The 21193-nt window shown below is 37.2% G+C and overlaps 1 protein-coding gene across 1 annotated transcript in view; it reads left to right on the top strand.

The window, feature by feature from the left end:
- Nucleotides 1–796: 796 nt before the first annotated feature.
- Nucleotides 797–21193, top strand: part of LOC126652792 (collagen alpha-1(XXVIII) chain-like) — a 34877-nt gene continuing 14480 nt past the window's right edge. Inside the window, exons 1-21 of the mRNA XM_050339898.1 lie at nt 797–932; nt 1801–1978; nt 2753–3321; nt 4962–4982; nt 6457–6516; nt 7793–7846; nt 8138–8182; nt 9088–9114; nt 9399–9443; nt 10044–10088; nt 10749–10802; nt 11563–11631; nt 12273–12341; nt 14058–14126; nt 16231–16299; nt 16729–16797; nt 16889–16957; nt 18131–18199; nt 19100–19171; nt 19747–19815; nt 20499–20570. Coding sequence (XP_050195855.1) covers nt 1819–1978; nt 2753–3321; nt 4962–4982; nt 6457–6516; nt 7793–7846; nt 8138–8182; nt 9088–9114; nt 9399–9443; nt 10044–10088; nt 10749–10802; nt 11563–11631; nt 12273–12341; nt 14058–14126; nt 16231–16299; nt 16729–16797; nt 16889–16957; nt 18131–18199; nt 19100–19171; nt 19747–19815; nt 20499–20570 — 1776 coding nt within the window. The 5' untranslated portion in view covers nt 797–932; nt 1801–1818. The remainder of the gene's footprint in view (nt 933–1800; nt 1979–2752; nt 3322–4961; nt 4983–6456; nt 6517–7792; nt 7847–8137; nt 8183–9087; nt 9115–9398; nt 9444–10043; nt 10089–10748; nt 10803–11562; nt 11632–12272; nt 12342–14057; nt 14127–16230; nt 16300–16728; nt 16798–16888; nt 16958–18130; nt 18200–19099; nt 19172–19746; nt 19816–20498; nt 20571–21193) is intronic.

Raw genomic sequence — 21193 nt, 5'->3', positions numbered from 1 at the left:
AAATGATGAGTCCACAGGAAAAGAAAAAAGGCATTTATGTGAAATAGAGCTACATGTTTAATACATTATTTCATTATATAAAGCTTTCTGAGGATATTTGAAGAATTAGGTGACAAGATGCAACTACTGCTAAAAGAGATAGGCTTCAGGATCCTTACCCACCCAGCTTAAGTTTTGAAGGCATCATACTATGTCTCAGTCTTTGTTCTCTATTACAGTCTTTGAAAGGATAGGTGTGACAGACAAACCTGGAGAAAATGTAGTCTGAAACTGGCTTTCAGACTGGTCTGCCTTTTTTGACCATATCATGCTGGGCAATTTCACCAGGAACTGAAATTTCAGTTTGCTAAGTCCATGGGACAGTAAATAACTTTTTACTACAGCAGTTAACAGGAATCCCTCATTATGAGGATATTCATTCAGGCTTGAAAGGGATCCTACAGACACAAACTGCTAAGATGATGTTGAAAACATGATGCCCAGTTGAACGAAAAGCTGCCTTGCCAAGACATAGCAGATGTGCAGAGGTATGAGGGTGAAAGGTGTGTGGCAGTGATGGGAGAGGAGAGTGAACACAACTGTGCTGGTGTGCAGGCAAGTGTGTTAGGGTGAGAACAGTCCTGTTCCGTTCATGTTCCTGTGGAAATGACTGTGGGAGAATAAATCTCGGATGCATATGCAAAGCCTGGGGAGGAGGAGAGGAGTGGGTGGGTGTGGAGAAGGGGGAGCCAGGATTACTCTTCTTTGCCTTTCTCTTTGCCTTTGTCTGCTGGCACCTCCGGACATATGACACGGATTCTCACAGGAGCTTGCAGCCCAACTTCTCCCTCCTTTCCTCACTGAGCATCCAGCAAGGGGAGGACAACGCAGCTGCCAGCGAGCCAGGGCAGCATCCTGCATCTCTGCAGAGCCTTTTGCTTAGGAACGTTGAGGTAAGGACCCCTGTCCTCTCTGTGTCTGTGAGCACAAGAATTCCTGCCCTAAACTATCAGGAGCCAAAGAAATCCTGCAGACATGGCTGTGTTAGGAATTTATGTGAGAAGCTCAGTCCTGGCAGGTTCATTCTTGCCTCTGAGCTGCCCTTTGGGTATGCGTTGTGGCTACGTGGGGGGAGTTTGCAGGGAGGTGACAATGAAACCGAAGTGGGGCAGGACTGACTCGTCAGTCCCTGAGCAGACTGTGAGCTGCTCCAGGTGTCTCTGTGGTTCCAGGACAAACAGCTCTGGTCCCTGCAGAAGGAAGAAATGCCTTTACAGATCCTCAGGCCATGACTGTTCCTCTGTAGGACTGGGGAAGCCAAGGGGGCTGTGACAGCAAGAAGTATGCATGACCCTCAGTTCTTAAAAAAGAGAACAGGGGAAAACTCAGCTTTGCCTTTGTACCTCCTTCTCTCCACATCAGCTCTAGAAAAAGCAGGTTTATAAAAAACACCCTGTGAATTACACTTTGTGTTTATAGTGCATCCACACGGGTACAGCCACAACTAAGGTTTCTGAGAACTTCTGGTTGTACAAACACTACCAGGCAGTGTGAGAGAACTGAAGTGTGCTGATAAAATGTCTGTCTTCAGTTTGTTGTGTGCCAGAACTATATGTACTATGCTTGAAAATCACTGCAGTATGTCTCTATTATTTATTACATGCTTTTGAGAAGATTTTACCCAAGGAAAGTAAAATCAGCTTGGCCTTAGGGACTATAGTTTAAAATACAGAGTACTAAGCAACCTGTTGAATCAAAATTTAATAATGTTTTATTGTCCTTGTACTGCTGTACTTCTGTATTATTATTTGTGTTGTTTAGGAAACAGAAACCAAACAAATGATGTTCCTCAGATTCTCGTGGCTTTTGTGGATACTTGAACACCATGAGTCTTTAGCAGAAAATCTCAGGGAAGAAAGAAGATATGGATTGAAAAGATCAAAACCTGAACACATTATGTCAAATACTGTAGAGAAATATCCCAGTCCAAGTGATCAAGGTGAATATTGTAATTCTAAAACAGTTGTGGGGTTTTTACCCTGATTTATTTGCATTCTGGACTATATGGCTAATTTGCCATCTATGGTACTGCTTATAATCAGCCAGGTTTGCCTCATCCTACATTTGCACAGGCCTTATTTTTGCACTTCTATCTTTTTACTCCCATCTTTTCCCTTGCCTTTTGTTTATTTCAGAAAAGGAGATTACTTCTGTGGTTTTTATGATATGGCTGATAGCCTCTTACTGTCACAAGAATAATAGCCATGTAACTGTAATTTTATAGAAGTAATGTCATCAGTAGTTCAGAAAATTAATACTCTGCAGTTCCTGTTTTTGGAAATTTTTAATGTCACTGAATGTGTGTCAGTACCAGGGACAAAATCCAGCTCTGTCAAATCACATTCCAGTGACTTATTCAGTATTATTTTCCTGTACACAACTCCCACCTTCCCAGTCCTCATGCTGGTAGGATATTCAATGAAATACCAGGCAAGAGGACAGAATGAAAGTGAAAAACCACTACAACATTCCTCATTTCATACTACATGACATCAACTCACCTTCAGTTTTTTATTCCTTGGGACATCTGTTCTGAAACAAATTCCTCAGCCTCTATATGCTCTATTCTCATGAAGGGCTCACACTTGTGATGACAGATATTGTCAAAAATGTCTTTAATTGCACTCTCACTTTTGAAACCTAAAATACATGTAAGGGTAGATGAGATTTAGTATGAAGTCACTCCACTCACCTACATACCTATTTATTCTAGATGAAGACTGCATTCTGGAAATTGCTTTTTTACTGGACAGCTCTGAAAGTGCTAAGGACTATAACCATGAACAGCAGAAAAAATTTGTACTGCAAACAGTAGACAGAATGAAAAGTCTACAGCTTAGTTCTGGACGTACTCTTAGCTGGAGAATGGCCTTACTTCAGTACAGCAGCACTGTTTCCATAGAGCAAACTTTTCATGACTGGAAAGGTCCTGAAGCTTTCAAATCCCACATTGCTCCCATCACCTACATCGGTCATGGCACCTACACAACTTACGCTGTAACCAACCTTACACAGCTCTACATGGCTGAAGGCACTTCAGGCAGTGTGAAAGTAGCCGTGCTTTTCACCGACGGAGTGGACCATCCAAGAAACCCAGATATTTTTGCAGCTACAGCTGATGCTAAACACCAAGGAATTATATTCTTCATAATGGGAATGACCAGAATGGCTGAGGAAATCAGCAATGCTGCCAAGCTCCGGCTCCTGGCCAGTGTCCCAGCATCCAGGTTTGTTTTCAACCTCCAGGAGAAAGAAACTGTGGAGAAGGTTCTCAAAGAAATGGTATGTATGAGAAAGAATTTGGAATAGTTTTAGGAACATGTGCAAAAATTGTCTTATTTCCGGTATTTTGTAATGCTCACACTACTGAAACAAACTGTACTTTTTACATGTTAAAGTGGCCCACTTATTAATAAGATCACTGTGCCAAAGCACAGGTTTTGTTTCTCTCCCCACCATTCAGACCTTGTCAGCCAAAATACTTCATGTTGGAAATTGAATTAGATTTAAAGAGAAGTGTTGTGACATTATTTTTATCTCTGTTTTCTTCCTAAGAAAGGTATTTCAAACCTCCTTCCTTAAAAAAAGTAGTCAAGTTTTTTACATCCTAGAGCTTTCTTCTGTAGCAAGCAAGTAGAAAAATAACATTGCCTTTTGTATCAGAAAAAGATACAGCTCTTGCAGAAGTGAAAATAAATTTGTAGACCATGAAGATAGCTCAATTTAGGTAACATCTGAACTTGGTGATAGCCATCTTTAAATTTCCATGGAAAACTTACCACATAATCAAGAGGAGATGAGTAAGTTGAGCTTGAAGTTTTGTTTGTATGCCTTTCTTCTCTATTTAGACTTCATTTATAAGAAACATTCCCTGCCAAGTACGGAGAACAGAGCCATACTCTAGCCAATAACCCTGGGGATGGAGTCCTGTTCTGAGCATGCACAAAGATATAAACTAGAAATAGGAATAACAACCAGGAGCCTCCTGCAGTGACACAGACACCTGAGTGCTCTCACAGAGGCCTAGCAGCAGGCAGCTAAGCTGGCTGTCCTGGCTGCCTGTCCTTCCCTTTGCCAGCCTGAGTCTTTGCATTGGTTTCCCTGCACATCACCCTTCCCATCTTCTCTGGCACTACCACTGCTTTCTGTGTCACAGCAACCATGTCTCAAGTGACTAAATGCATTTTATGTTAGCTCTTTCAAACAGGCAGGCATCCTCAGGTGTCTTCTTTTGAGGTTTGGTTTAAATAATGGCTTTGTCATAATTACACGTGCGTGCATGAGAATTTCTGAGACCTGTATTCCACTGCTGCACATCAACACATTTATATTCTCTCAAGAGACTACATTAGTTGTGAAAAGTGGGAGGAATGGGTGTTTCTCCGGAGATCTTCTAAAAAATAACAGCTAATCCAATGATGATACCTTAATGTGATCACTGTCAAAGTCAAATCTTTTCTAAGGTGTTCTTACTGTTCTCCTGTTGTATGTGGCTAAGAATATCAATGGAAGATCTGCTGATTTTCTCAAGTAGAGTCTGTATCCTCCACTCCCACTAGAGAGCTGCTGCTCTTCAGCACTTTGGAAACAATGTAGTTTGTGGGTGCAGTGTTCCCATATAACTAGCTAACCTGTTTATCTTTGTAATTTTAGTAAATTATGGCTGGACAAAGAGAGTCAATGATCTTAGTCAACAATCTATAACAAGAATTGAAAATATTGAAATTATTTTTTAGAATAGAGAGATTGCTAGAATGTTTCCCAGAAATTAAAGTTTAATTAATGTTAGTCATTATGTAATTGAATAATTTAATTAACTAATTGCTGAAGCAATTTGTTTTCCTATCTTTCAGTGTACTTTCTGTAAAGCTGAATTATGACTCTAAATTTCTAGTGTTGTTTTCAATATCTGTCTTTTACAGAAGGACCTGTCTGAGGAAGGGGTAAGTACTTTTTCTCTTCCCACACAGAACTACTGCTTAATATAGATAATCACAATTATATGGTAACATAATTCAAGAAAACTGATAGCTCAGGAAGTTGGTTAAGTATTAAGTCTAATGGGATTGCCTTCAAGTTAAATGTTTTTTGTATTTGCAGGACAAAAATTTAATTTGCTACCCTAATGTAATTTACTAATGTATTTACTAATCACTAATTTACACATCACTAATGTAATTTGCTATCCTAACGTATTTTCCAAGTTAAAAAAGAACAATATGTTAGTACTCAGGTTAACAAGAATTTGCTGATACATCTTGGCATTTCATCTAACAGACTCAGTGGAAAAGAAAACATGAGACACAGCTGAATGTAGTGCCCTTCTAGCCCTCAATCCTCCTCCTATGTAACAGAGTTTAAAATAGGGGAAGAACTCAAAGCTCCACCTCTGCATTTTTCCAGTTTGTCCACACTGTGTCACCCTGACTGCAGGCATTGGTAGGTCTGGCTGGCATTTTGAGGGGAATAAAGTTAGCTTTCCTTTTAAAGAAGCCAGTGCTATTTAAGGTACAGTTAGCTCAGACAAAAACTCTTCTCGTGAGCAGCTCAAGAAAACTGCTAAATATTATGAGTGTTGTCTTGAAAAGTTTTATTTTTCACTCATTTCCTCTGATGCCTTGATTTCTCTCTATCAGTATAGAAGTAAAAAGGCATTCAGTGTTAGCTTTGGAAAACATTTTGTTTGGGATATTCAGACAAGAATGGTATTTAAACTCTTCACTTCTAGACATCTCCAAGATGAGTGGAGATTTAATAAATAACTAAACCAAAAACAAAACAACGTTTTTTATCCCTCCTTCAAAAATAACTCCAGTATCTGTAATAATGCTACATCATGTAATGGTTTCAAAGTTTAAAAAAGATCTTAAAAATCACACGAATACACACCATAACGATGTTTGACTGGGATACATGATGGTAGAGATGACTGAAGAGAAAGATTAGAAAATGTTATAATGAATAGCATTACCTAAATAAAAGTATACATCCATAAATGTTTTGTTTATAGAGCTAAACTATAGTCTATTCTAGTTTAGTGGAGTTCAGTAGAAAAGGGATGTAAGATGTTTTCTTACCCCATTGTCTTGGCTATCTCTACAGTCCCCAGTAATGAAAACAAATCAAAGCAGACACAGATTACTTAAGAACTGACCTTGTGAAGAGTTTGGAGGTAAAGCCATTATCGAGATGACTGAAATTTCAGGAATGGGAATGATACAAATTTTTGGATGGAATGTAGGAGGCCACAGTTCAGATCAGCGTTAACAGTTAAAAGATTTCTGTAAAACATGTAAATATAATTTCTGGTCATTACTGGTGTACTCAGACTAGCCATACAGTAATTTAAGGGAGATGCTCATGTGTTTTCTATCTCTTCTGTTAAAATGTGGTGATTTGTACTATTTTCATTCAAAGTGTCCCCAGGTTGCCACATGTAACTGTGAGAAGGGAGAAAGAGGCCTTCCTGGCCCTGCTGTAAGTAGCTGTCATTTCTCAAATAACTGATATACAGTATAAATCAAGATTTCACTAATTGTTGGAATTTTTAAAAGAAATTAAATGAACCCAAATCCTGAGACAGCAAAAGTTCAAGGTTTGATATGTAGTCCTCCGTAGTTAAATTGCATGGAAACATCACACTAGTAGGAAATGTAGGGAGAGACCTGAGAATGCCATGGGACACTCCCTCTGAAAAAAGAACAGTGTGGTGTGGTGAGGCTCTGCTTTCATCCTCAGCAGCTTAAAGGGCAGAAAGGAATGACTTTCCTGTGTGGAACAATAATTCACCTGTTGCTATCAGAGAAGAGCAGCTGGATCTAACTAGCCCCAAATCAAACATTAATATCCAAAAACTCTCTGAAAGCAAGAGAGAGAGCAAGATACTAAAGCATTAGGAACAAAGCAGAGAATCACAGAATCACAGAATATTCTGAGTTGGAAGGGACCCACAAGAAACATCAAGTCCAACTCTTAAGTGAATGGTAATTCCAAGACAAGAGACTTGTAAAAAGGGTAAGATGAGCTAGATTTCTTTCACAATAGTCTTACAAATAGAACCCCTAAGCAAATCTAGGGGATTGCTTCATACAAGGTTTGGTGATCTAAACTGCAGGGTTTGTATTTCAAAAATAACTGAATGATCTGATATTATATCCCTAACATTGAACTAAAGCACCCCAGTACCTTCTAGACCTTGCTCAAGGTGAAGGGACAGTGTCAGAGTTTGAAAAGGACTCTAGATTTGCCCACTCTCATCCTTTTGACTTGAACGTCCTGTACATACATGAACAGAAATACACACTAGTTTTATGCTGCAGGGTAAAGCACATTTAAATTGAAAATGTAGCCTCTGCTATGTGCAAACAGTTTTGTTTGGGTTATTATTTGCTTTCTTTAGTTGGAGAGTGCAGGTACCTCTTATACAGAAGCCCACAGCTCAAAGGCTTCAGAAGAAAATAAAACACCCACTTAGCAAGCTGGGTAGCTACAAAAACATCTAATCCCCTCTTTTCTTCTGAGGAGATCTGAACAACTTTTGTTTATAACAAAGACAAAAGAGAAAAATGGCTGCCTAATGAGTTGGTCCTGCTGTTCACAGAAATTAAATTTCAAGGTTATGGAAAATGCAGAGATTTTAAAAAATGAATCTATAGAAAGCAAATATCCTAAATATAAAAAAATAGCATATATTTTATAAAACAAAAGTATTTTACCAACATATAATATAAGAACCTTATTTTGTTGTTTCCAGGGTAAAAAGGGTCGCACTGGGGATGACGGAGCTCCAGGCCTGAAAGGAGCAAAGGTGATGTGATTTTTCAGATTTAGGAGAAAGATTTGGTCCTTTATTAATATGGAAAGTTTATCCTAACATTGTCTTTGTCCTTTCCACCTGTAAATTTCTCAAACTTCATCTACCCCCTTTTGCTGTAGTAAAGATGAGTATTCTTTACAACTTAAAAGCTTGTATCTAACACATAAATGCTGATGTGCTCTCTCTATTGCATCTCTTTAGATGCTGAGATATCTACTCAGATAATCAGGACAATCTTATCTTGTCCTGATTATACTGATCCTGATTTTGGATTATTCATAGGGGGAGCCAGGTCTTAAAGGAATCCCAGGACGAGATGGGACAGAGGTAAAAAGTTTTTTTCCCTTTTTCTCCAATGAGCAGTGCAATAAGCAGTGTTCCTTGAGGGCAAAACATCACTTTTATTTTGTATTGTTTTTGTAATTATAACAACAAATTTCAATTCTAGTTTACCAACCAAAGATTCATTAGTAGTAGAAGAACTGAAAACATTCTCATTGTTTAATGAAAAGGAATAATTTCTTCTTGTAAGTGTGATTTAGAAAATACTCTCTGATAATCCACAGTCCCTCCTAAAAAGTGTGAAATGCTCTGATACAATAATCTAAAAACATTACAGAAATTGACACTCTGCCTGCATCATTCTGGGTTAGTTTAAATTTCTCATATTATAATAATATGATATAGATATATAAATATATATAATAAATATATATAAAATATATATTATATATTTATAAATATATATATAGATATATATAAATAAAGATATATAACAGCAATGTGTATAATAGCAATGAAAAAGTTGAATGAAATATGCATAGAAAGTAACTGTAGGACCAGTCTTTTTTTTAGTGCTTAATACAGAATTCATTCACATGTGAATCACTCTGCTTTGTGTTTTCTTATTTATTCAGTACATCCTTTTTAACTGGTGACTTTTTTCTTGCTTTCTTATTTTATCATGTTTCTAAGATGGAAATATGAGCTCTACTTGATCTGCTTTTACATGACCAAAATGACCCTTTCATAAGATTTGTTCACTCCTACAACAGCCTCTACCATGATCAGTAGCACACTATTTCAAAACGTATTGCCATGTTTATCAGAGATCATCTTTTCTACTGGAAATGTTTTTCTGGAGAGAGTAGAATGTTAATGGAGCCAATACTCACACTACAACATTTAGATTACATATCCTCATAACCTGCTTTGCTTTTTTGTTTTTCCAGGGCAAATCTGGATATAAAGGAGAGAAGGTACTTCTTTTAGTCAGATCTTATACTTACATATTTGATGTTATAACTATTTATTCTGGATAGTGCCATATTTGCTATAAATACTAGTAACGAACAATAACATCATCTCCACAGTTGCTGCACAAGCTGTAACAGAAGATGGGACTCTTCCCCAATGAAATTAAAACACAATTGCTATAGTATGTCATTAATAGAAAAACAGCTAGGTTTTCAACTAAAGCACCCAGAGAATAAGGATGATCTGCCAATATACCTCATAAATATTTATTCCTATTCCTTTCCAGGGTGAAAGAGGTGAATGTGGAATCCCAGGAATAAAAGGAGACAGAGTGAGTAGCCACAAAGTTGTTATACTTTCAGAAAACACAATTAAACCACAAAACAACTACAATTCTCTGAATAACAACCATGGTGAGAGATTTAAGGCATATATTAATTCTAAGGCTGAGGGAAATTAACAGCTGTCAGTTTTAAAATATGAAGTGAGCAAGGACACCGTTTTCAGCTCTTCCTACAGTTTCATGTTTCTAACAATGGTAAAACTCCCCTCTAACAGAGGCAGAAGGCTTGAAGTAGTGAGCAAAAGGAAAGAGAGGTAAAAATAAAATTAAGGTTTCAAACTCCAGTCTTTAAGACTCGGTGTGTAATTGCTGTCAGTATTTTAAAGGAAACAAACATAGTTTAATCCTGGATTACTGGTCCCTGATAATAAACTCCGTTCACCGTTACTTTCTATTTTGATTACTGGTCCATTTAAAAAAATACTTATTTAATACCTTCTGGCTACTGAGCTTCTCTTGAATTTAGTTTTTATTTTAATGTAAAGCTATCTAAATAAGTCAGCTCAGCTTAGTAAAAAGTTATCTAAAAGTGGTTTTGATGAAATCTATATATACATAAATATATCGGTTTTTTCACTTATCTTTCAGGGTCCTGAAGGTCCAGTAGGCCCCAGAGGAATAAGAGGCCTACAGGTAAAAAAAAACCCACAAACATTTACACAGACATAAACCTCTCCAAACAAACAAAAAAAGAAACTATTCCTGGTTCCCTGGATTCAAAGCTCTGAAATAATACCATACCACAATTGTCATGGAATATTTGAGTTGCTGAGTTCAAGGCACCCAAAATCTATCTTCTTAAATAGCAAAATTTACAAGAATTTGGAAAAGCAGTCTAGACAAATACATCATCCTTATAATTCATTGTCTCAAAGATTACAGCAAATACAGTCCTATAAGAAACCAAAATCACTCATTTCCTGTTCATTGTCTTAACTATTTCATTATCTCAAGAAGTACATGGAAACTCTTTTGTCTCTTGTCATCCCAAAACTCTTGGACTGAAGGCCACAAAGCTTAGCCCACCATAGATGTTTCAGTAAATCCTGACTGCAGATTCCTTTAACTGTATTCAAATCAAGGGAGAGCCAAATCCTCACCCTTGATTACCAGACCCAGCTCCATCTGAGCTAAGTGCTCAACCTATATGTGCATCAGAAAGCAAAGCTTCAGTTCTGAAATGTTTGAAACTCTTATTTTCATGCAGACTACAGAAAATTACAGATTGTTTTTCAAGCTGCCATTGTTATGAAAGCATGAAAAATCTCATTAAAACCACTCCTGTTTCAACAGGGTCCACAAGGACAACCTGGAGATCAAGGGCCTGAAGGCCTGCAAGGATCAAAGGCAAGAACTGCATTATTTCTTCTCTTTATTAATGCTAAAAGGTATTAATATAGCCTCAACAGTAATGATTTTATCTTTATACCCTTCTTGTAGTAGATGCAATTTAATGTGACACCGATAGCAAATCATATATTTTTTATATTCTACAAGGTTCCTAAGAAGGGTATTAATTTGCTCTTTGTATTGAATTCAGGTCCAAATCACACTCCAAATCACACTTATGAACAGTTAAAATATGGTAGCATCACAGAATATTACTCAGCATTGCATTTCTTCAGATTTTAAATTAATACTTTTTTCCCCCTAAATGGAAAAATCAAGTCTTCCCTTGAAACTGTACATTCTCAAGAAGAATTCTGTAGCTAAAAAGGAATATTTTTGTAGAGGAAAACTTGAAAATAAGTATATAAAAGACATTATTTGTTATATCTCTTGATATCGTCTTCACACTATATGTAGAGCACTTGCTGGCCAACAGTGCTGTATAGAACAGTTGGGGGTCAAAACTTATATGTCCCACATGAAATTAAACTTTCTACCTTTTATTTAATCTGTTATCACTTTGTACAGGATAAGTTATGCTCTTAATTAAGGGAATTTTTAAGCATTGAAAGAGTGAACAGATGAAGTCTTGTGGAATAGAATTCCCAGTGTGGGCTGAAATTCAGGATACACAAAAATTAACCTACCAACTGAGTTAAACTGATTTTCCTGGACACAAATTTGTAAGCAGAATTGTTTCTTTTCCATTCTTCAAAAGGGTGAAAGAGGTCTCCCTGGGCCACCTGGCTTGCCTGGAGAGACTGGAATAGGACTGCCAGGCCCAAAGGTACAAGCATCTCTCATCTTCTGTGTTGCATGTATTGTGGGATAAGAACACAGACCAAGACAGCTGAGATAATAGACTTGGTGACACATGAGAAACTTCAAAACACTAAATGCTCTTTTTGTGATACTGGAAAGGTGTTTCGTATGTTGATCAAAACTGTTTGGAACAAAAGAAGTAAATTTTAAGTATGTATTTTAAAGGACTTCGTTACAGTAGTTGTTATGCTTGATATAACTCAATCCAAGCAGAGTATGGCTGAGTAAAAACACATTCATAGTCTTAACTGGAAGTTATTCTCTGCAAAACAGGCTTGTTGGTTAAGATGACTGGCATAAAGAGAAAAAACCTCTATGATAGAAATACTGATTTATTGACTGGGAATATGACAAAAATAATTAATTGTTTAGATTCAACACTGTCTTCTCTTAAATGCATAGAAATGCATGCTGTGAAACTACACTAGTTCAGTGTCTGTCTGGCCTTGCATGTTGTATGACTCTGAGGACACCGAGATTTTCTCTGCCCTTCCTGTATTCTACTACATCTAGTATTTCAAGCACAGAATGTCTGATGAGTTTTTATATGCTGCACACATAAAAGTGCCTCAATCAGGCAAATTCAAAGTACATCTTTGTTTGAAGGGTGACATCGGTTTGACAGGAAGACCGGGCCCCGTTGGGCCACCTGGAGTTGGTGAGCCAGGATTTATGGTACGTCTGTCTTTTATTTGGTGAGAAGAAAGCAGGACAGAAAGGGAAAATTCTCCATGCTTCCCTGTAAAAATATGTGTTAAGTGATACCACCTCTTTTCCTTCTTCTACTGTTTCTCACTGTCATACACACTATGTTGTCTGACTCTCATTTTCCTCAATAAACTGGAAATGTTTCCAATTTATTAACTTTTCTAATTATCTCTGTCTCTAAAACAGCTATGAAAAAACATCTTATGCAAAATCACATAAATATTTAAATAAATCTGTCACCTAATAGATTCAAATCACTAAGTGGTAACTTCTAAGTTGACTGCTTTTCAGTACCACTAGAATGTTAACACCAGCATGGCTTTCAGGGGGAGAATTTCAGAATTTATAGTAGGTTTGGCTCTGAAGTCTCTTCCCTCTTTTCCTCCCCTTCCTCCTGCTGGTAGTTATAAACTCAACCTCTTTGTGGCAATTCAGAAAATCAATGTCTTTTTTTTTCTAAACGTCAGGCAGTGCATTTTACTGAGTTAAATACAGTACAGCATTGCCCATCACCCGGATGAAAGACTTCTAGTGCAACCAGGAGGGAAAGTTTGTCCAGTTTTTTTTCACAAGTAGCTTTTCCCCTCTGAAAAGGAAAGATCTGTAATAATAATTTCAAAAGAGGTGCTGCCATGAAAAAGAGAAAGATTGTTTGGTAGCTGAACTGACTGATGTCAAACCTGCTCTGAAAATACACTACTGGAAAGGAGCAAGTTGTCGCTGAAGAGCCCAAGGAAAAGAGCAGGGAAAAGAAAAAATCAGGCCAGTGGTGACGAGTCGAAGTGCTTGCAAAGTCTCTTCAATAACACCATAGAGCGAAGAACCACTTCATGGGAGAAGAGGTGCCTGTGATGTGAATCTTTGCTAACCACAGAAAGTTGTACTGCTATAACAAGAGATTCTGGTTTTAAAAGAATATCCTAAGGATGTTACTTTAATTTACTTTAAAGTTTATTTGCTTCAAAAGAAGTTTCTTCTTATGGCTGAATGCAATGTAATTATCTTTTCCTAAGAACTAGGAGTAATTCTAAAGCTCTGTGCAGAAGTATATTTAGGCTATTCAAAGCCAAATCTACCAGCATTCTGTGGTGTGTGTGTCACCACAAGAAATAAATCAGAGAAAAACCACACAGAAAACAGATGCTGGAAAACACAGTGAAGCAGGCTTAATATGCACAGATTTTGGACTTGCATTTAGTGAAATGTTTTGGTTGTTGTATTTGCCTCTTGTGCCCTTATCAGATCTGCTTTCAAAAAGAGAAGGGCATCCTATTACTCTCTCTGGCAATTACCATTAAATAACTCTACAGCCTTGTCTCCCTCAGCACTACTCTGTGCTTTAATCTATTTCTCCCAGTCTCTCATGATTATACTGATACATTAATAAGGATCAGTAAGAATTTGTAAAATAGAAGTTTAGGGAGTAAAGATCTCAAAAGTATAAGCAATAGGAATTTCAGCTACATAACCTGTGATTCACTGGTAACCAGAAAAAATGTTACTGCTGCAGGTCTGAATGCTCATCACTTATTCACTGGGAATAAAGTATTACTGTATTATTTTTAACAGGTTATCCCTACAACATTTGAACACGTGCTTATAATTGACAATGACATAGAACACACTGCTGTTCATTTGAGTGATTAATAGGTATCCTAGGTCATTTTAAATATCTGTTAACAGGGGCCTCAAGGACCACAAGGTGTTCAAGGAGAAAGAGGTTCACCAGGAGAAGGGCTTCCAGGAGCGAAGGTACAGCAGTCAAAGGGTTTTAAGACAGAGCAGCACAATTCAATGAGTGCATGCCAAAACAAGTCCATAGCAGGCACAGGGATCTGAGAAAAGTACCTTGTAAATAATATTAAAATTTGGCATCAAACAACCCAATATATTTCCATGGAATTCACTTGGTCCAAACATGACCTGTAGGCACATTTAGCCTTTGGGGCCTGTAAAGCTGATATTTAATACCCCTGATGCTTGATTTGTGGGATCTAAGCGTGGAATGAGTTCCAGCTATAATTTTAAAACAGCCTTGAGCATAAATAAAATACTGTAAAATTGTTTCTACATGAAAAATTTAGCATTTTGTTATTGCTTTTTTCTAAATCCTTATATAGAGAGATCTTTGCTATCACTAAAGACAGGTTTCTAAGCTTCTTACATACCTCAGCCATCAGCTTATGCATTTCAGCAGAAGTCTGAATTCAGTTTGTGGGAAAAGAAAGCTGCTCTTACTAATTTTCAGATGCAGTGGAAGTAATGGCAGTAGTAGTTGTACCTGCATGGATGGACTCACTAGAAGATCCTTTTGCTGCTCACTGAAAACCAGTTCCCAGGCTGAGTTTGTCACTTTGGCCTTTGGTTACAACAACGAAGCGACACACTTGTACACAAGCTAAATAAGCAACTAAACAGTTTGCTCATTTTTATGCATGCACCAAGGCAATTCTGGTTCAGAAAACAACAAAAAATTGTTTCACAGATGCAGAGCCCAACTGTCCCTGTACAAAAATCTTAGAATTTCTGCTTAGCTCAACACTGTAGTCAGCTAGGTTTAAATTTAACTGCTGCTAGCAACATAATATCTTCAAACATCCACTGTGTATTTTATGATGAATTACCTAAATTATTTAACCTCATTGTTGGTGGCTTATATTTGCTTAGCAGATCTCATGAATGAAAACAAACAAAAAAACAATTTGAAGAAAATGCACTTAAAAATCACTCCACTGCCACTGAAATACCAATTTATGTGGGAAGAAACACTACAGCCAGTAAGTAAAGCACAGCAGCAAGGCACAGTGGGAACAAGTACAGACAAATGCATAATCTAACCAAAACTATTAAGCAATTGAGATAGATAGACAGAATAAAATAATCAAAGTGGAATTCTGTCAGCGCTATTGAAACTCCTGGTTCTATTAAAAATGCACTAGTTTTTACTGCCAAGTCTGACCTGGAGCCAAGCATGTATCAACAGAGTCTGTATCTCCAGTCCTATTTATGGCTGCAAAGCATGTCAGCTTTCTGGTTTTAAACACATTTTAAACAGGTGATTTGTTAATCTAAGCACATTTACAGTTGCTTTCTTCACAATGTCTTTACTACAAGCCCACAGTTCAGTAAGAAGGATAATGAAGGCAGATGTTCTAAAGCATCAGCAGTAAAGAATTTAAAACAGAAATCCACATAATGTATTTTAGTCAAAGTTACAAAGATGGAATTGGTTACTGGGGAAAGAAAAGACCAACCTGGAGCGTAAATTTGATGTCTGGGTGATTCTGTGACAATTTATACAAGCTAACATCTGCCTCTACATGTTTTATTAACATAGGTACAAGAAAGCACAATATTTGCATCCTTATTAGTAACCTGCACTTTCCCAAGCCCACTGCTTTGTAAACAAACATTTAGGAAGACAATGCCATTTACAAATAGACTTCTACAACAATACAGTTGGCCTGGTCTTCAGTAGGGCAAAATGCTTCGTGAGAGCAAGATCCTCCTTACCACATGTTAATGAGCTTAACCCGTGAGACAAATAAGCAGAATTCAGTTTTCAGTTAGTCTCAATACTCAGCCCTGTAAACATTTAAATCAGTTCTGGTTTTGCCCTTGATTTGAGAGGAAGCAAAACAGGACCTTAAGCAATTGAGATGGGCAGAAACATAAAAAGAAGCTTGTTCAGCTCTTTCATCAGCCATTTCAAACTGCAGAGCAAGCTCATTTGAAAAGATCACCTCTGGAACACAGATTCAGGAGCTGCTTTCTGGTTCTCAGTTTGGTTTTCATGATAACAGAGTAAACACAGTCTCTAGTTACACAGTTAACAAGATAATATTTTTTCATGTAGGGAGACCGTGGTTTTGATGGACCAAAAGGCCCTCGTGGACTTCCAGGCATCAGCATAAAAGGTGAAAAGGTGAGCAAGGAATACACCAGGGGATTAAGGAAGTGCCAATAAATCTACATAATACAGGGAGTATGGGACTGATATTCACTACAAAAGCTGAAATGAGGCAAGGAACCCCCAAAAGACCCTGGATAATATGGTATTTTCTTGAGATTTATGCCCAGTAAATTCTCTGAACTTATTTTAATATTTCTTCATATTAAAAAAGATGTTAGAAAAAGCATCTGATTCTGTGGGAAAAAATAGGTTTAAAAAGGAAAAAGAGACTACCGGTTGTTTGTAACTGAAACAGAATAAATGCATATATGAAAAATAAAAGATCAGATTTCCCAGCTTCACTGACTTCAAGAGAGGTTAAGTCAACATGTACTAGCATGGGAGTTGTCCCAGATTGTTCCTGTATCTTTACACAACTAAGCAATTGTACCTTTTTGCCAGGGTGAATTAGGTCCTCCTGGTTTACCTGGACCAGTTGGATTACCTGGAATTGGAATTCAAGGAGAGAAGGTGCAATTTTCACTTCCCCCTCACCTCATACTTAAATGTATAGTAACAGATACTATTTTATTTTGAATAATTACTTAACTAATCTTCTCAGGGAGTGGAGGGCCCAAAAGGACCACCTGGTTCTAGAGGGCTACCAGGACAGGGACTACCTGGACCAAAGGTGAGGGAAATTTTGAAGTAAAAGCTACTGTGCTGTTTTTACTGTTCTGTTTCATGATTAAGAAATGGTCTGTCTCTATCCTTGTCCATGTTAAAGTGCTGAAGAGCAATCTAAGTATTGACGTAGATGCAGAAATCTGATTTCTTTATTAATATTATAAAATTGTACAGCAGATACAACTCCAGTGAAAAGCCTTTGTAAACTGATGCCACAGCTATCTATTTTGGTTTGGGCTTGACTCTACACAGAACCTTTGAGGTACCACCTACCAGACAGTGAGCTGCACTTTGTCCAATACATTTCCATTTAGAGCGTTGTCTGCCTTGAACTTGCAGTTTCATCATATCACATCCAGGTGCAGTGAAACAGTTCCAAAAAGTAATTGCACTCAACTGAGAGGAACACCAAAATTTCAATATCATCTTTTATCCCCACTGTACTGTTTTCATGCCAGAAAAATACATACATAGATACCTTAGAGGCTGGCTGCCTTCCTTGTTGCTTCTGCTGACTATTATCTCTCCTGACTTTGTGTATTTACTGTATCTAGATGTTAAAAATGGTCCAAGGTGCAATGAAGATAACCTTTTCTGAAGGAAAAGTGTTAGAATAATTTAGCCTTGACAGATTTGCAAAATACAGAACTGTTAACGAAAGACATCACCCTAAAGGTGTTTGGAATTGAGATATAAAGGGATTTCCTGAAAGAGGTGACAAATAAAGCTCTGAATGACTGAAGGCTATTAAAGCATGATACAAAGGAAGCAGAGGTTAAGTTGGTCAAGTGTCCAAGACAGGTAAAGAATTTTGCAGCATCAGATGTCACCTCTTACATTTTAAGTGATTGTGTAGGGATATGCTTTATCCCTGGTAAAAAGAAAGAGAAGAATAAATTATCTGTAGATGTCAGATATGCTCCTGAAATATCAGCTACTTTGGGAGGAAAGATTCCCAGTGACATACAACTATAGATCTACAGCTTTTATAATTTCCAACAACAACTCTTTGGTGACAGCTCAAAATATGTGGCAGATTCCCAGTCTTTGTGAGCAAGGGTTTAACACATCATGTTAAAGACAATATCATACAAATCTTCCTTTAAATGTAAGCAAATAAGTGTATGCTTTGATACTTTTCCATAATAATGCTGTTAAAAACTAATATCTACTTAAGGGTGAACAAGGCTTGCCTGGAGAGACTGGAGTGCCAGGAGAAAGAGGTATTGGAGAACCTGGTTCTAAGGTACGTTGTTAATAGAGGAATTATTTTATCTATTTATTTATTCAGATTATAAATTTTTGTTTCCTGAGTATCCTTTCTGTAGACACTAAAAATAGGTTTTGAAATAAAATTTACATTCTACATCCTCACACCTTCATACTAGAAACAAGCTGTGCTAATGGAGAGAAAGCACAGTTGCTAAGAAGAGAAGAAGCTGTAACCAGATTATCTTAGTGCTGAAGTGACCAAGACAGTAACCAGTCCCTATGCCATTAACAGCCAGATTAACATAAAATATGGCAATAGATGAAAAAGTACTTTCGTGATAGTAGAAAGGCACAGGGCTGTCGTGGTTTTGCTCTTGTTTGTTACAGATTTGGAACAGGAGTTGGAAAAGAAAAGAAATTATTTAACTTCTTTCTTTAGTTTTACAAAATACAGTAATGCTGATTGAACTCATTTGACCCCAAATGATCCCATTTCATCTAAAGCCAGGTCAGGCTCTTCAATCTTAGTGAAATAGGCCCAAAACAACTCCACTGCCATCAACAGATTTGCACTGATATTCACCAATATCAGTGTCAAGATGTCAATCATCATGTCACAGTCAGTTCTATCTGATAAATGCTGCCAGTTAATGATATGATGGCATTATGTTTTAAGAATGAGCTGGAGCATTAACAGCTAATAATTTTAATTGCACAGATAAAGTGCACTGTTCAAACAATCAGATAGTAGGAAAGCACCAGGTAATGAGAGTTGTCTTTATAAAAAAGTCAAGATTTGGGGTCATATGCATAAATATTTGCTATAAATGTATTTACAGTTTAGGAAAAAATATTAAATAGATTTCCTCAAGTCAGAGAAAGATTAGAACTGAGTTTGCATTTAATAGAAGGATTTACTTTTTATCGATGTTAGGGTGAGCCAGGGCCTTCAGGACTGGCAGGTCTGCCTGGTCTTCCAGGAGAAGATGGAGCCCCTGGACAAAAGGTTGGTTCATCTCTGTCTGCAGTCTGCCTCCTTCCCTCCAAGCATTCCTACTGCTCTCCCTGTGCTGATACCCAGACCTAGAAGAGAGAGTGGAAAAGCACCACACTTTTCAGTGAAAAGAATTCTCTTTCAAATATACTTTTTTAAGGAAAACTTTTACTTTTTCTACTTTTTTAGGGTGGGGCATTGACTCATACTGTTTACAGTTTTCAGCTATTCAAAATCCACTAAATGCCCTGCAACTCAGAAGGAAAACCACTAAAAAGTCTATGGGAAACCTTTCTGGCCTTCTGATCACCTTATTTTCCTAGAATCAGAAACCCCAATATTTAAGATTATATAATCAAAGTGTTCAGCCATCACTAAGGCTACTTCATGCATCCCACCTGGAGTTTTATACTGCATGCTTCGGAATGTGGGAAGAAAATCCTGAACCCATCTCACATCAGTGGGAGTTTTGTCATTGACTCTAAAAGGTCTGTGATTTTAATGAACTTATTCAAGGGAATACAGAGTTGATCTTGCACCATGTCTATGCAATGCTGTGAAATGCCCCTTTGATTTTTCTGTTCAAGGGTGAACCAGGGTTACCTGGTCTTAGAGGTCCTGAAGGTGCTCCAGGGATTGGAATACAGGGGGAAAAGGTGAGAATTTCTTACTAAAGTTGTCACTCAAAATCGTAATGTTCTAGGAATAGGTTTGTCGAAGCCCTGGCTTTTTTTTGTAAGTAACAAAAATTATTATTCTGGACTCACAGTTTTATTTTTGGTATAATTATTACAGCCTAATAATCTGCTTGAATACCAGCTTTCCCTTTACAAACTCTACGCTATTCTCATCTTTTTCTTCCTGGAAGTGTAATCTGGTCAATCAGACAGGGCATTGTGATCAACTGATTGGCCCTATTTGCCTTAGAATCAAAAAAAAAAGTACTACCAAGTGAATTCTATTTTCCTGGTTTTATTATTTTTCTTACGTAGTATCTTTTTAATATAATGACTTACTTTTCAGCTGCAAAGATTCAATCTTTAAAATTCCTTTTGGGTTGTTTTTTTTCCCACAGTATTCACTGGCAAGTCAATTAATTTCATTTTGGATTAGATCTACGTAGTTGTAACTGTACAAATCCAAAACTGGACAATTACTGAGCAGAATTAACTGACTTGCCAGTGAAGACAATAGGAACAGCTCATGTGCACCACTTACAAGATAGATCTTTGCTATCTTTCACTGACATTTACACTTAACTTCAGTTAGCACATTCTTAGAATAATAATAATTCTTAATATTATTTGGTATGTGTGAAATGCCTTCTCCATTTTTGTAGGGAGATCAAGGTCAGAGAGGAATACGTGGATTAACAGGACCAACAGGAGTGCCTGGACCTCCTGGAGCTAAAGTGAGTTTATTACTATGTTATGTGTGTAAAATAGCCTCCCAAAGCTGTGCTTTGTTCCAGATCTCAAAAAAAACCCGTTCCAGGATTAATGTGCTTCATTAAATAACTATAAAAAAAACAAACAAAAAATCAAAACAAAACCAACAACAAAACCACAAACAAACAAACAAAAACAAAAAAACCCCTTCAGCTAACACTTTTCTTAGCAAGACATACCATGATCCCTATAAACAGCTAGAACCATTTTTTAAAAAACTTTGCCTTTACCACATTGCTTCCCTGATGGTTTACAAAAACTTAAGGTATCTACTGGTATTGAAATATTTGGGAAGATAGTATTGTGTATGGAATATACAGATGTGACAGGACTTTATTTTCCCTTACAATTACTCATGGCTGATATTCTTTTATGAATTTGGAGTTTCCCTTAAAACACTCAATACTCACTGAAAGTGAGAGCAGAGCTACTCTAGGTTTCATCTCCAGTTTCTTAGTAAGTCTTTTGCTATTCATTCACACAAGAGTATTTCCACATAAACTGAAAAAGAGGTAAAAAAGTACACTGAAAGGACTATTTTCAAAAAATGTAATCTAACAGAAAAGTGTACATGTTTTCAGTATGC

The sequence above is a fragment of the Myiozetetes cayanensis genome, unplaced genomic scaffold (assembly GCF_022539395.1).
Source record: "Myiozetetes cayanensis isolate MyiCay16 unplaced genomic scaffold, myiCay2020 scf9, whole genome shotgun sequence".
Taxonomy (NCBI): Eukaryota; Metazoa; Chordata; class Aves; order Passeriformes; family Tyrannidae; genus Myiozetetes; species Myiozetetes cayanensis.
This window is presented reverse-complemented; position numbering and strand designations above follow the sequence as displayed.